This window comes from Girardinichthys multiradiatus, chromosome 13 (assembly GCF_021462225.1).
Source record: "Girardinichthys multiradiatus isolate DD_20200921_A chromosome 13, DD_fGirMul_XY1, whole genome shotgun sequence".
In the NCBI taxonomy this organism is placed as follows: Eukaryota; Metazoa; Chordata; class Actinopteri; order Cyprinodontiformes; family Goodeidae; genus Girardinichthys; species Girardinichthys multiradiatus.
In genome coordinates, this window is record NC_061806.1 from 24,325,906 (window position 1) to 24,341,903 (window position 15,998).

At 43.7% G+C, this 15,998-nt stretch overlaps 1 protein-coding gene across 1 annotated transcript; it reads right to left on the reverse strand.

The window, feature by feature from the left end:
* Window positions 1-5,974: 5,974 nt before the first annotated feature.
* Window positions 5,975-15,616, reverse strand: tdp2b (tyrosyl-DNA phosphodiesterase 2b). Its single transcript, XM_047383440.1, has 7 exons — window positions 15,325-15,616; window positions 15,029-15,150; window positions 14,786-14,932; window positions 10,852-10,943; window positions 10,104-10,222; window positions 6,563-6,733; window positions 5,975-6,485 (listed from the first exon to the last, which is right to left on the reverse strand). Exons 1-7 carry the CDS (start codon window positions 15,469-15,471, stop codon window positions 6,204-6,206), a joined length of 1,080 nt encoding a protein of 359 aa, XP_047239396.1. The 5' UTR covers window positions 15,472-15,616; the 3' UTR covers window positions 5,975-6,203.
* Window positions 15,617-15,998: the final 382 nt, after the last annotated feature.

The following is a 15,998-nucleotide window of genomic DNA, read 5'->3' on the forward strand; positions in this document are numbered from 1 at the left end:
TTGAAACATATATTGTGGTTTTGATTTTGTATTTTTTTTTATATTACATAATATAATTTCAAAATCATTTTTCTTTTATTTGCAGCGATTTGTTTTTTGTTTAGAAATATTTGGAATATTGTGTGTTCAGTTGAACTTTTTTACACATTTGTTTAATTTTTTGCAGTATGTTATAAACTGACTTTTTGATTTTTTATTTCTGGAATATTTTTCCTTTTACTGAAGTTTTGTGTTTATATATTAAAGTGGTTTTGCAGTGAAACACTAATGTGTGCATTTTGGGAGCTGTAGACTGGATGTAGAGAGGGAGATGATTGTGTCGTGTGAAATATTGATCTAGGCAGTGATTGTAGATGGGATATGTGCCTCAGATCCCAGATTTACCGGAGAAATCCCAGTCGGGGTCAATCACTGTATGCTTGTAAACATGTTCAGTTGACACAAAAACAAAGCATCTCCTCCTTGTCTGAGTTGTTGCAGATAGCTGCAGCACAGACTCTTCACATGATCTGCTGATCTTCTCTGGACTGGGGTCAGATCTGAGTCAGATCCATCATCATCATCATCATCCGACCCAACGCCAACGGACAAAGCTTGTCCCAGAGGCTCCCCGTCAGCACATGGAGACGTCCAGACAAGCATATTCATTGTGACGGTGCTCCAGTGAGAAGATGCAGCCATCACTGAGGGCTCTGCTAAAATATATGTGTGAGACTGATGGTTCTGGATGGGACAACGAGTGAAATGATAAAAGAGGCTGAGGGGAGAAAGCGAGATAATAGTGGAGCACATCTATGCAGCCTTCCAGGCACAAAACTTATGGTGTGCGTGTTTGTGGATTTGTGAAGGAGGAAGACAAGCCTCTGGCTGAAAGATGCAGCTCCAGGCAGAGGGATACATCACATGACTGGTGTCTTTCACTCAGACAGCTGTTATATCTTCCGTGAGTTGTTCCTGATCTCTGAGTTAAAGGCTTTAAACACAACGTGTGAGTGCTTTTTTAACCTTAATCATTGAAAATCCTGCTGTTCTTCTGCTAGCTACAGGGGTTTTCATATAAAACGTGCTTCATATATGTAGGGAAATACACCAAATGAACAGAAAACCATCAATTGTTCGCATTTGCCTGTTTTAAAATACAAAAGTAGCAAAATACATCCACAATATGCCACAACTAAAGCAGATACTTGTGTTTTAGTGTGCACAGATTGTTATGGGATTTTTTCTCATGGTCCTTGCAAGGAAACCAAGAAGACAAATAAGAAGACAATGCTCCCAAGGAGGAGTTACTTCTGTATGTGTCCTCCCCTACTGTCAGGACCTCTTCACTCTGTTGCAGCAGAGCATGATCTGCACATAGTCAACATTAATACAGGTTCTCAGACTGGTTGGAGAGGATGTCATAAAAACCTGCTGGTGCAGACTACCAAGATGTCAGCTGAGAAGTAGACTAGATCCGGTAGTCTGTACCAGATCTACTCTAGGTCTAGGTGGTCTTGAAATGTACAGCGTGAAAAAAATATTTGCTCCTCACAGATGTTTTCTGTTGCCGCTGTTTTTGTGACACCTTCATGTTTCAGATCATAAAGTATTAAGGGTCAAAGCGATCCAAATCAAGCTGCCTGTATGTGAAAAATCTAATTACTGGTTGTTTCACTCATGGTAGCAGCTGGGCCGGGTTTTTGGTCTATTCTATGCAGAATAGTTTTAATTCAGCCACATTGAAGAGTTTTTCAGCATCAACAGACTTTTAAGGTCACTGCATACATTTAAATTGAACCTTTGACTAGACCACTCCAAAACCTTCATTTTTTTGTTTTGAGCCTTTCAGAGGTGGACCTTTTTTTTTGGAGCCTCTTTTTGCATATCTTCCAAAATTCTGAGTTATGGATTTGGTCAGCCGGTCTCTTAATGCAATTGATCGAATTTTTTCGACGAGAAGACAGGGTGAAGGGGAACCCTCTTGTCCAGACGAGACATTTTTCTCCAGGTACACAATGGACTCCTGGCAGAAGTGGAGGATTGTGTGTCTGTTGATATTATCAGTCCAGGATGTTGAAGATGTGTACACAATTGGATGTTTGATAACAGGATTTCTGCTTTTTGGAGTTGGCGGTTACCTGACATATCGAGAAATTCGAAAAACGTCGGCAGCTGTTCTGGGCATTGTAAGGCTGCCTGGCATATATGATGGAATCTGCAGACTGAGATGTTACGTGAGCTGAATCGCAGACTGGATGTGATACTTACACAGACACAAACATTTCTTTCCCAAAAAAGGAAAAGAAATGTTTGAAAAATAAGTAAGATCATTAACAAACGAATAACAACGTGATGGTACTTGCACTACGGGTAAACAATGTAAGATCTAGGTGGACATAGTAGATCAAAAACTGAGAATTTTTGATCTACAAAATAGATTTATCCTATTTCACCCCTGGACTCAGGGGTGAAATAGGATAAATCTTGGAGAAAGTTGTTCGCTTGGATCTGGCGGAAAGGACCTGGAATTTGGCTGTTTGGATTTGCCATTGAGAAGCACCAGCGAGACTTTCAAAGTTGACGGAAAATTAAGAGTCAGCCTGATCCAAATAATTTGTTTTTCTGAATCTGGCTCCCCTGCACGGCCTTGATGGCTGGCTATCTTCAACTTCTCCTGGAAGTTATGTAAACATGACGCTCTGCCCCCTCCCTTCCCTGAGGACATCTGTGGACCTGCTCAGAACTTTGTGGCCGGTTGATGAACCTTCCATCGTATCATCAAGGACAATGGCCTCTGGGACAGTGCTTCACGGACTTACTTTGCACACATTCATATGCACACACACACATGCTCAAGATAAACATATGCACCCCCTCACACCACCTTCACCGGATCTCCTGTGTGATTTTTTTGTATATTTGTTGCTTCTTTGTGCTGAGGTTTTTTTTTTGCAATCTCAAACTGTATCCTGCTAAGGATAAAGTGTGAAATATGATTTTTTTCCCCTCTTCTTACCTAACGTGGTTTCTTTTCTTATCTACGTAAATGTGTGATTTCATTACTTTTAATAGATTTTCAGATTTCTAAGGATTACCAGCGAAAGCCAAATATTATTTGAAAATTTGGACTAAAGCTGTTTTTATACCAATGACCAGAGAATTTTAGATTTCTTAAAAGGCTTGTATTACAACTATATCATACCAGTGACAGCCAAACATTATTATTTAAAAAGTTTAGACTAAAACTGTTTTATACCAGTGATCCAGCTTATTTGAATGATGGGACCACAACTGCCTCATACCAGCGACATCAAAGATTAATATCATTTTTTTTTTTTCTTCTAGCACAGGATGAATTCCTTACCACAGAGGACTTAATGAGGTAATTACCTCTATTAGAAAGATTGGATTAGAACCAACTCTTACCAGTAAACTCCCAAGGATTATTAGTGTCATTTGTTTTTCTGTGTTTGATTTTCTGTATTACTGTAATGTTTTTCCTCGTGTACAGCGCTTTGAGTGCCTTGTTGCTGAAAAGCGCTATACAGGTCCTTCTCAAAATATTAGCATATTGTGATAAAGTTCATTATTTTCCATAATGTCATGATGAAAATTTAACATTCATATATTTTAGATTCATTGCACACTAACTGAAATATTTCAGGTCTTTTATTGTCTTAATACGGATGATTGTGGCATACAGCTCATGAAAACCCAAAATTCCTATCTCACAAAATTAGTATATTTCATCCGACCAATAAAAGAAAAGTGTTTTTAATACAAAAAACATCAACCTTCAAATAATCATGTACAGTTATGCACTCAATACTTGGTCAGGAATCCTTTTGCAGAAATGACTGCTTCAATGCGGCGTGGCATGGAGGCAATCAGCCTGTGGCACTGCTGAGGTCTTATGGAGGCCCAGGATGCTTCGATAGCGGCCTTTAGCTCATCCAGAGTGTTGGGTCTTGAGTCTCTCAACGTTCTCTTCACAATATCCCACAGATTCTCTATGGGGTTCAGGTCAGGAGAGTTGGCAGGCCAATTGAGCACAGTGATACCATGGTCAGTAAACCATTTACCAGTGGTTTTGGCACTGTGAGCAGGTGCCAGGTCGTGCTGAAAAATGAAATCTTCATCTCCATAAAGCTTTTCAGCAGATGGAAGCATGAAGTGCTCCAAAATCTCCTGATAGCTAGCTGCATTGACCCTGCCCTTGATAAAACACAGTGGACCAACACCAGCAGCTGACACGGCACCCCAGACCATCACTGACTGTGGGTACTTGACACTGGACTTCTGGCATTTTGGCATTTCCTTCTCCCCAGTCTTCCTCCAGACTCTGGCACCTTGATTTCCGAATGACATGCAGAATTTGCTTTCATCCGAAAAAAGTACTTTGGACCACTGAGCAACAGTCCAGTGCTGCTTCTCTGTAGCCCAGGTCTGGGGAATGCGGCACCTGTAGCCCATTTCCTGCACACGCCTGTGCACGGTGGCTCTGGATGTTTCTACTCCAGACTCAGTCCACTGCTTCTGCAGGTCCCCCAAGGTCTGGAATCGGCCCTTCTCCACAATCTTCCTCAGGGTCCGGTCACATCTTCTCGTTGTGCAGCGTTTTCTGCCACACTTTTTCCTTCCCACAGACTTCCCACTGAGGTGCCTTGATACAGCATTCTGGGAACAGCCTATTCGTTCAGAAATTTCTTTCTGTGTCTTACCCTCTTGCTTGAGGGTGTCGATAGTGACCTTCTGGACAGCAGTCAGGTCGGCAGTCTTACCCATGATTGGGGTTTTGAGTGATGAACCAGGCTGGGAGTTTTAAAGGCCTCAGGAATCTTTTGCAGGTGTTTAGAGTTAACTCGTTGATTCAGATGATTAGGTTCATAGCTCGTTTAGAGACCCTTTTAATGATATGCTAATTTTGTGAAATAGGAATTTTGGGTTTTCATGAGCTGTATGCCACAATCATCCGTATTAAGACAATAAAAGACCTGAAATATTTCAGTTAGTGTGCAATGAATCTAAAATATATGAATGTTAAATTTTCATCATGACATTATGGAAAATAATGAACTTTATCACAATATGCTAATATTTTGAGAAGGACCTGTATAAATAAACTTGACTTGTTGGTGTGGTTCAGATCATTGCGATGCAGCATAACCCAATTGTTTGAAGTTAAGGTCAAGAACTGATGGTGGGACATTATCCTTTAGGAAATTCCATCACTTATAGCGAGTCATCCAATGGAGTCTTTGTGCTTCTCTGACTCTGGACCTGTACATAGTGCATCCCATCTCTCACCCATCGACCCCTGGAGTTGGACACCAACCCCTCGCTGGGCAAGGATAAGAGGGTATAGACCACAGGTGTCAAACTCCAGTCCTCGAGGGCCCGTGTCCTGTATCTTTTACATGCATCTCTGGGTCAACACACCTGAATCACATAATTAGGTCAATGACAGGACTCTGTAGGACTTAAGTCTAACTCCCAAAGCCTTAGAAATGTCTTTGTAATCGCTTCCAGACTAACAATGGTGGTGATTGTTTTTCCACTTAGTCTCAGATTAGTTTGGGTAGTTCTTTTTCCTTATATAAAATAATCTAAATTTCAAAAACAGCATTTGGTATTTAGCCAGGTTTTCTATGTTACAGAACTCTGTTGTGCTTAGTTTAAACATCTCCTCCCTTTTGGCCAGATGATGCTTTCTCTCCCATATTAAGACCTTAAAGCTCGGATGTTCAGTATTTATATCTAGATTCTCTATCCAAGCTCGATCTGCCTGTGTTGCAAATTGTCCAGGACTTTAGCAATGATTTTAAAAAGCATAATTTAACACTGCCCTCTAGTGGTAGAATGCAAACACTGCATACGCCTGAATATGCAATGTTTTTAACCCTTTTCTTCCTGTACAAAGTAGAATTTGTTTGCAGTCATCTTCATCATTAGAAGAACGGGAAAAGATTCAGGTTGCTGTCGCACCTCATAGTGGCTGTTTCTGTCATCAATTTTAATGGGGGGAAGGCAAGCAAAGTTTTTTATTAGCTTATTTTAAAACATTTAAGAGACAACTAGTAAAATCAAGACCTAACATAAACAAGCAACCAATGTCAGAACATCTTTTAGCAAGTGTGATGAAATAGTAAAAATAAAAAGACCATAGTAGCGGATGTGAAACAGCAGCTTTAACCAAAATGCTTCCATCTGTTTTAGTGTTTCTACCCTGCAGTGAAGCTGCAGTAAATTCCCCAGTGATCACTCGTGTAGCGACCACAGTCCAGCTTCTCCAGTCCAATTAGGGCCATGTGGTCCGGGGCCAGACATGGGACTCCTTCCTTGGAAGCTGGCCGGAGGTAGATGCGGTCGAAGCGGCAGCGGCTGACGAAGGGAACGGTCTTGTTGTTGTTGGCTTTGGTGTCCCATGTGTAGCGGCAGTGCTCCTGCTTGCCCAGTCGCTCCCACACGTCACAGACGCTAGAAGGTAGGCCTACTTTGGCTACCTGACAAACCAAACAAAGAGGAATTTATAGTGTACTTTCAAACAGAAAACGACTCAGTGCAGTGAGGAAACACTGACCTCCGTGTCTCTCAGATTTGTGTCCCCTCCAAACAGGACGGTGACTTCATCATGAGCATCCTTCATCCTCTGCATCACCGTCTGCAGCTGTTTCATCCGCTCCTGAGAGTGGCCTTTGCAGCTTTCAAGGTGGGAAGTCATCAGGCACAACCTCTGACCTTTGAACGTCACCTGATTTCAGACATGCAGCATTTAGAACACCTTACTAAAGTATTCATTCCCTTTCAACTGTTTCACTTATTGTCATGTTAGAATCCCAAACCCCAATGTATTTAATTGGAATTTTGATGTCCCAACACAAAGCAGGACTTTGAATATATGGCTTGTCAGAATAAATTGCAAATACAAATCTGAAAACCACAGTGAGCGTTTGTATTTAGCTCCTTTTTTAATTAGATTCCCCAAAATAATTGAACTATCAACTGTGAACCCCACTGTATCTTGCCTTTGAGAAAAATGCCAAGAAAAACCGCCAATCTAGACAGAAACAAGCCATGTGGAAACAGAAACAATCCACATGTTTGCTGTGGAAACATATGGAAGAAGGCGCTCTTTACACCTTAGACCAAAATTATAAGCTTTTTTTGTCCTGCATCTGAAACGCTACTTTTAGAGGGAAAAAAAAATAACACTACATATAGTGCAGAGCAAAGCATATGTGTGGTGAAACATGGTGATGGTAGCATCATGTTCTGGGGATCCTCTTCAACATGGACAGAGAAGCTTGTCATAGTTGATGGGAAAATAGATGCTGATAAATACACAGCAATACAGGAAGAAAACGGCTGCCTGTCTCCAGATGTGCAAAGGTACTCGTACTCGGTGTCTTCCGCTTTATCCGGGACTGGGTCAGCTCTCTCTTCACCACAACGGACCAGCACAGCGACCCCATTACTGTAGCCGCCGCACCAATCCGTCTGTCGATCTCCCGCTCCATTCTTCCCTCACTCGTGAACAAGACCCCGAGATACTTAAACTCCTCCACTTGAGGCAGGAACTCCCCTCCAACCTGAAGAGGACAAGCCACCCTTTTCCGGTTGAGAACCATGACCTTGGATTTGGAGGAGCTGATCTTCAACCCAGCTGCTTCACACTCGGATGCGAACCGCCCCAGTGCATGCTCTAGGTCTTGGCTAGAGGGGGCCAGCAGGACCACGTCATCCGCAAAAAGAAGAGACGGAATCCACTGGTCCCCAAACCAGACCCCCTCCGGCCCTTGGCTGCGTCTAGAAATCCTGTCCATAAAAGTTATGAACAGGACCGGTGACAAAGGGCAGCCCTGCCAGAGTCCAACATGCACCTGGAACAGGTCCGACTTAGTGCCGGCAATGCGGACCAAACTCCTGTTCCGCTTGAACAGGGACCGGATGGCCCCTAATAAAGGGCCCCGATTCCATACTCCTGGAGCACCCCCCACAGGGCACCATGAGGGACACAGTCGAATACTTTCTCCAGGTCCACAAAATACATGTGGACCGGTTGGGCAAACTCCCATGAACCCTCGAGTACCCTGTAGAGGGTATAGAGCTGGTCCAGTGTTCCACAGCCGGGACGAAAACCACACTGTTCCTCCTGAAGCCGAGGTTCGACTATCGGTCGGACTCTCCTCCCCAATACCCTGACGTAGCCCTTACCAGGGAGGCTGAGGAGTGTGATCCCCCTGTAGTTGGAACACACCTCCGGTCACCCTTCTTATGAAGGGGGACCACCACCCCAGTCTGCCAGTCCAAAGGCACTGTCCCCGAACACCACGCAATGTTGAAGAGGCGTGTCAACCATGATGGCCCCACAACATCCAGAGACTTGAGGTACTGACCCGGGCCTGACCGAACTCCTCTCAGGCCCGGGTTTTTGCCTCTGCCACAGTCCGGGCCGCGGCACGCTTGGCCTCACTGTACCCGTCAGCCGCCTCAGGAGTCCCAGAAGCCAACCACAGCCAATAGGACTCATTCAGCTCGACAGCATCCCTTACTGCCGGTGTCCACCACCGGGTTCGGGGATTGCTGCCGTGACAGGCACCGCAGACCTTACGGCCGCAGCTATGGGCAGCAGCATCGACAATGGATGCGGAGAACATGGTCCACTCGGATTCTATGTCTCCAACATCCCCCGGAATCTGGTCAAAGCTCTCCCGGAGGTGGGAGTTGAATACATCCCTGGCCGAGGGCTCTGCCAGATGTTCCCAGCAGACCCTCACTATGCGCTTGGGCCTGCCAAGTCTGTCCGGCTTTCTCCTCCTCCAGCTGATCCAACTCACCACCAGGTGGTCATCAGTGGACAGCTCAGCCCCTCTCTTCACCCGAGCGTCCAAAACATGCGGCCGAAGGTCTGATGATACAACAACAAAGTCGATCATCGACCTCCTGCCTAGGGTATCCTGGTGCCAAGTGCACTGATGGACATTATGGACAATCCGTGACTAGCACAAAAGTCCAATAACAAAACACCACTCGGATTCAGATCGGGGAGGCCATTCCTCCTGATCACGCCTCTCCAGGTGTCATTGTCGTTTCCCACGTGGGCGTTGAAGTCCCCCAGCAGAATAATGGAGTCCCCAGGAGGGGCACTATCCAGCACCCCCGACAGGGACACCAAGAAGGCCGGGTACTCCGCACTACCGGCCTGCCCGTAGGCCGAAACGACAGTCAGAGACCTGTCCCTAACCCGAAGGTACAGGAATGCGACCCTCTCATCCACTGGGGTAAACCCCAACATGAAACGGCTGAGCTGGGGGGCAACAAGCAAACCCGCCGCCTCTCCCTGTGGGCCACTCCAGAGTAGAAGAGAGTCCAGCCCCTCTCGAGGAGATGAGTTCCAGAGCCCACGCTGTGCGTGGAGGCGAGGTCAACTATTTCTAGTCGATATCTCTCGACCTCCCGCACAAGGTCAGGCTCCTTCCCCCTCAGTGAGGTGACATTCCACGTCCCTAGAGCCAGCCTAAGCATCCGGGGATCGGGCCGCCGAGGTCTCCACCTTCGTCCGCCGCCCAATCCTCTTTGCACCGGTCCCTCACGGTTCCCCCTGCAGGTGGTGGGCCTCGCGTCTCTCCTTTGGGCTTGGCCCGGCCGGGTCCCGCGAGGAGCAACCCAGCCACCAGGCGCTCTCCGACGGGTCCTGACCCCAGGCCTGGCTCCACGGTGGGTCCCCAGCTCCGCTGTACCGGGCGACGTCAGGTGCCTCGTTTGTGTAGTCCTCATGAGGGTGTCTTGAACCGCTCTTTTTCTGACCCGTCACCTAGAGCCTGTTTGCCATGGGAGACCCTACTAGGGGCATTTAAGCCCCAGACAACATAGCCTCTAGGATCATTCGGGCACTCAAACACCTCCACCACATTAAGGTGGCGGTTCAGTTTTACAATTATGCACCACATTGTGTTGGTCTATCACATAAATCCACATTAAAATACAGTAAAGTGTGTTAGTGTAATATGACAAAATGTGCAAAAGCTCAAGGGTTGTGAATACTATTGCAAGGCATTGCATGTTACATTTAGGTGGGGTTCTTTGTGAGAGGGAAATAATTCAAGTAAAAGTGCAAATACCTGAGCTACAAGTAGATTCCTCATCATCTGAGTGGTAGGATAGGTTACTATCTCACTCTCCAAGAACTTAACTCGAGATTTCTTTAGCATCATCCCTGTGAAGTAAGCATCTTCACCACCTTCGGACAGGGTGCAAAAGAGGGAGAGTTTTAAAGTATACCTTATTTATTCATTTAGTTTTTTATTTTGTTTGTATAACTGGGACTGTATGGACAACTTGGGAGTAAATCTACATTCTTCCTGCAGAGATCAGCAGTCAGTGCAAACTCAGTTTGAAGAAAACTGGAGGAACTTTCATCAAGGAGCCAAGTACAGGAGTAAAATAGGAGCCAGTTTTAAGCATTTCCAAGAATCCTTAACCGTTTTACTTAGAAGACAACACATTGAATATTTTTAAACCTTGCTTCTTTTGCAACAGTTGATTTGTTTATCGGGTTTTTACACTCTTCTTAATTAGCTAAGATGTTCCTAGTTGGAAACTACACATTTATCTCTCATTTTCTGGGAGTGCTTTCACCTCAAGATTGACATATTTAGTAGAGAGCATGTGTGTGCCACATACACAGCACACATCATAGATTACTAATATATTAATAATGGATTTAGTTTTTAGCAAGTGAAGAAATGAGGTGTGAACATAAGCAAACCAGCTACTGAGTAATTTCATCCTGGTTTATCCAAGTTTTTTTTTTTTTACTGTAACATGAATTTACTCAGAGAAAAAAAGCCCCTTTGAGCCACACTCTACCTTCAATGATGAGGTAGCTGACAGCCCGTTTCCTCAAGTATTGAACATAAGGTGGAATGAGTTCCTGCAGGAATACCACATCAGGGGTGTATCTATGCAAGGAGAAGGATTACAATTACAACGTGTAAAAAAGGCAAATATAAGAGACAAACAAGAAAGTTCTCCGGCTTTTCTGTGTTTACGGAGTACATTACAGTTAAGGAACATATTGTAGGGTCTGGCAAAAATATTTACCTCTCCCCAAAGCTCCGTCTCCTCCTCCAAACAACCTCATGTTGGCTAACCTAGTTTGGACTTTGCGGTCAATTTTGGTGTAAAACAAAAGCTGAGCCTAAAAAGAAGAATCTCCTTGCATTTGTAAATGTTTTCCTGCTTATTGCCAGCTGAAAGTATTCACACCCAAAAACGTTTTTCACATTTTGTCACATTACAGCCACAAGCTGCAATGTATTTTATAGAATAACCCAACACAAACTAGCATGTTTTGTTGTGAAATGGAAGAAAAAGCAAATAATCTGAAATCTGTGTCATGCATTTGTATTTAGCTATTCTCTTCTCTGATCCCCCTAAATACAATCAAGCGCAACCAATTGCCTTCAGAAGTCACCTAAATCTGGTGGAGATCCAGATATCTACAACACAACTAGAAGAATCTTTACATTGAGAAACTATTAGTTATGCACTCTGCAAATCTGGACTTTATGGAAAAGTGGCAAGAAGAAAGTCATTTTGGAAAGAAGACAATGACAGTTTTACCACAAACCATGTAGGGACACAGCAATAACCTAAAAGAAGGTGCTCTGGTCAGATGAGACCAAAATTAAGCTGTGTGGTAGAAAACTAACACTGCATATCACCGTTCATAACACATGGTGGTGGCTGCATCATGCTTTGTGTACGCTTTTCTTCAGCACTGCCAGGGAAACTGGTCTGAGCTGATGGAAAGAATGAGCTAAATAGAAGGCAATCCTGGAACAAAAACTGAGGCTGCATTAGATTAGTCAAGATTCACTTTCTAGCAAGACAACTAAACATACACAATGGAAAGTTTAAAAAGCAGCCGTTCATGAATCCCACCAACTCATCCACATCTCGCTCTGACACAAAAGCTCCACATGCACCGCCTTCCTGGATCAAAGATCTCTGAAGAAGATATAAATAAGCTCTTTCATTGTCAGAAGACCTGGAAAGCTCCAGGACCTGAAAATGTTACCCCCTCGTGTCTGAGAACCTGCAATGATCAACTGCTCCCTATCTTCACTCAGATCTTCAACAAGTCTCTAGAGCTGTGAGATTCCCTCCTGCTTCAAATGCTCCACCATCATCCCGTTCCCCAAGAAACGCACCATCACAGGGCGAATTGACTACAGACCTGTCGCCCTGATGTCTGTGGCCATGAAATCCGCCCCCCTAGAGGTGTGTTCTCTCCCCAAGGGTGTGTAAAACCGTTGGGGAGAGACAGGTATGAATATGTACACTACTTTCTGTTTGTGAAGAAGTTTGCAGAACAAAGTTATGTTTGTCATAAGTTATTTGTGTTGTCAGGTATATTGAGCAGTGAATGTTTCTTGTACGCGCAATAAAGCTAGATGGACAAAGAGTTGGTGTTTCAGATTTTCCACTGTATTGAGATATGCTCAGCAGTAAAGATTAGAGAACAGACAGATAGGTTTAGGGTAAAAAAAAAAAGGGCAGCTAACATCTCTGCAGACCCCACACATCCTGGAAACAAACCATTTAGGTTTAACCTTCAGGTCGGCGCTACAGAGCAGCATTTGCAAAAACCAGCCACAGAGACAATTTCTTCATCCAGGCTGTCGCTCTTATGAACATTTACCCAGATATATCAATACCATGCATATTTGCACTAATTCAACCGTGCCCTCTAGTTTTGTAAAAACACTGTACATGCAGTACAGACCAAGAGTTTGGACACACCTCATTCAAAGAGTTTTCTTTATTTTCATGACTATGAATATTGTAGCTTCACACTGAAGGCATCAAAACTATGAATTAACACATGTGGAATTATATACTGAACAAAAAACTGTGAAACAACTGAAAATATGTCTTATATTCTAGGTTCTTCAAAGTAGCCACCTTTTGCTTTGATTACTGCTCCGCACACTCTTGGCATTCTGTTGATGAGCTTCAAGAGGTAGTCACCTGAAATGGTTTTCACTTCACAGGTGTTCCCTGTCAGGTTTAATAAGTGGGATTTTAAGCCTAATAAATGGGGTTGGGACCATCAGTTGTGTTGTGCAGGAGGTGGATAGAGTACACAGCTGATAGTCCTACTGAATAGACTGTTAGAATTTGTATTATGGCAAGAAAAAAGCAGCTAAGTAAAGAAAAACGAGTGACCATCATTACTTTAAGAAATGAAGGTCAGTCAATTAGGAAAACTTTGAAAGTGTCCCCAAGTGCAGTCGCAAAAACCATCAAGCGCTACAAAGAAACTGGCTCACATGAGGACCGCCCCAGGAAAGGAAGACCAAGAGTCACCTCTGCTGCAGACGATAAGTTCATCCGAGTCACCAGCCTCAGAAATCGCAGGTTAACAGCAGCTCAGATTAGAGAACAGGTCAATGCCACACAGAGTTCTAGCAGCAGACACATCTCTAGAACAACTGTTAAGAGGAGACTGTGTGAATCAGGCCTTCATGGTAAAATAGCTGCTAGGAAACCACTGCTGAGGACAGGCAACAAGCAGAAGAGACTTGTTTGGGCTAAAGAACACAAGGAATGGACATTAGACCAGTGGAAATATGTGCTTTGGTCTGATGAGTGCAAGTTTGAGATCTTTGGTTCCAACCACCGTGTCTTTGTGCGGCGCAGAAGAGGTGAACGGATGGACTCTACATGCCCTGTTCCCACAGTGAAGCATGGAGGAGGAGGTGTGATGATGTGGGGATGCTTTGCTGATGACACTGTTGGGGATTTATTCAAAATTGAAGGCATACTGAACCAGCATGGCTACCACAGCATCTTGCAGTGGCACGCTATTCCATCCGGTTTACGTTTAGTTGGACCATCATTTATTTTTCAACAGGACAATGACCCCAAACACACCTCCAGGCTGTGTAGGGTCTATTTGACCAAGAAGGAGAGTGATGGGGTGCTGTGCCAGATGACCTGGCCTCCACAGTCACCGGGCCTGAACCCAATCGAGATGGTTTGGGGTGAACTGGACCGCAGAATGAAGGCAAAAGGGGCAACAAGTGCTAAACATCTCTGGGAACTCCTTCAAGACAGTTGGAAAACCATTTCAGGTGACTACCTCTTGAAGGTCATCAACAGAATGCCAAGAGTGTGCGGAGCAGTAATCAAAGCAAAAGGTGGCTACTTTGAAGAACCTAGAATATAAGACATGTCTTCAGTTGTTTCACAGTTTTTTGTTCAGTATATAAATCCACATGTGTTAATTCATAGTTTTGATGCCTTCAGTGTGAAGCTACAATATTCATAGTCATGAAAATAAAGAAATTTCTTTGAATGAGAAGGTGTGTCCAAACTTTTGGTCTGTAGTGTATATGAATAATTTGATGTTTAAAGGGCAAACATTTGAGTTTCTATATGTGGCAAGACAGTAGGGACTTACACCAGAAGACTGGCAGCCATAAATTGCTGCAAAATGGGATGCTAAAAAGTATTAACTCGGGGAACTAACTAGGAAGCATGCCCCATGTTTTAAATTTGTACTTGTTAAAAAACTGTTTAAAATCATACATCAATACCCTTTCATTTCACATCTATGCTCTACTTTATATTGGTCTATCACATAAAACCCCAATAAAAACATGTGACACAATGTGAAAAGGTTGAAGGGATACGAACAGTTTTGCAAGGCACTGGTTTTCTAATCAACTCTAATCCTTATGATTAGTTGAATCCAATCAGTGACCCGTTTCTGTAGGGCTGGAGTTTTACTTACAAGACTAAATAGGAACAGAGGCCTCTGGCACGCTCTGCCAGATTGTCTGTGTCAAGTCCATCCACATTCCAGGAGATCAGCGACAGTTTGCCGTCATCTTCATCTGATGGTCTTTGTGCAGCTGGACTGTCTCCGGTCAAATCGATGCTGAAAATGTTTTCATAGACTGTAATAACTGTATTTAAGTTAAAACCATCTGAGTTACTTTGTTATATTAACTTGTACATTTAAAAGTTGACTCACCACTCCTTTGGAGGATCTTTCTCGACCTTTTGCCTCTTTTTTTGAGGGCTGCTGTCACTCTCCTCAAAGTCTTCCTCAAATACTCTCTCCATGTCTGCCTCAAAGAATGAGTTTAAAGCTCGCTGTAAAAAAATGAAGTTTATTTATATGTTTAAGAGTCAATTGCATACGTCCAGCTGTATCTAAAAGAGATAACTACATTTTTTCCACACATAAACCGTGACCAAATCAATAAAATGGGCAGCAGCTGCGTGCCTAGAGCAGAGTTTTCTCTGGCCGCATTAGTATTACTGTACCTCCATCTTCCAGTCATTTTCAGCCAGGTAACATTGAGCCACGGCGCTGTCAGTTCCCGTTATCCCAGCAAACTCCTCGCAAAGTCCACTCCTGCTTTTTTCCACGTCGGAGACAGACGGTGTGTCACAGTTTGACGTAGAAGCCATTTTTTGTCGTAGGGACTACTTTTACAAGCGAAATTGTACACAAGAATGGAAGTTCAGTGCATGTTTACTCTATTTTCACTCTTTCTTAGCTAATTAACCCGGGTATGTGTAACAGTGAAAGACTTCCGGTGTTGTGTCAGTTCCGCCCTGCGGTCGTTGCGCTTCTAAACGGTGTATTAAGGCCTCCGTCCAACGGCTCAAGCTCGTGTTGCATTCAAGTTCACCCCGTAAACTAAATTAACATCCTTTCAAATAACAAATATTTGATCAACTCTTATTTAAACAGTAAGGGTTTCTGATGTAAAAATTATGCCTCTACCCCCTGGGTAAGATTATGTGTAGAGGCAATGCAAGTGCTTTTAAAAAAGTCAATTATTAGTTGCTTCCTGAACAATGTTCAAGTCATTCAAAGTGGAGTGGCTGTGCTACAAAGCTGACTAACGGTCCTTAAATTGGAATATGATTCAGGTTTCCAGATCAGTGCTAACTTTGACAGCTATTTAATTTATTTGATTTGATTATCAACA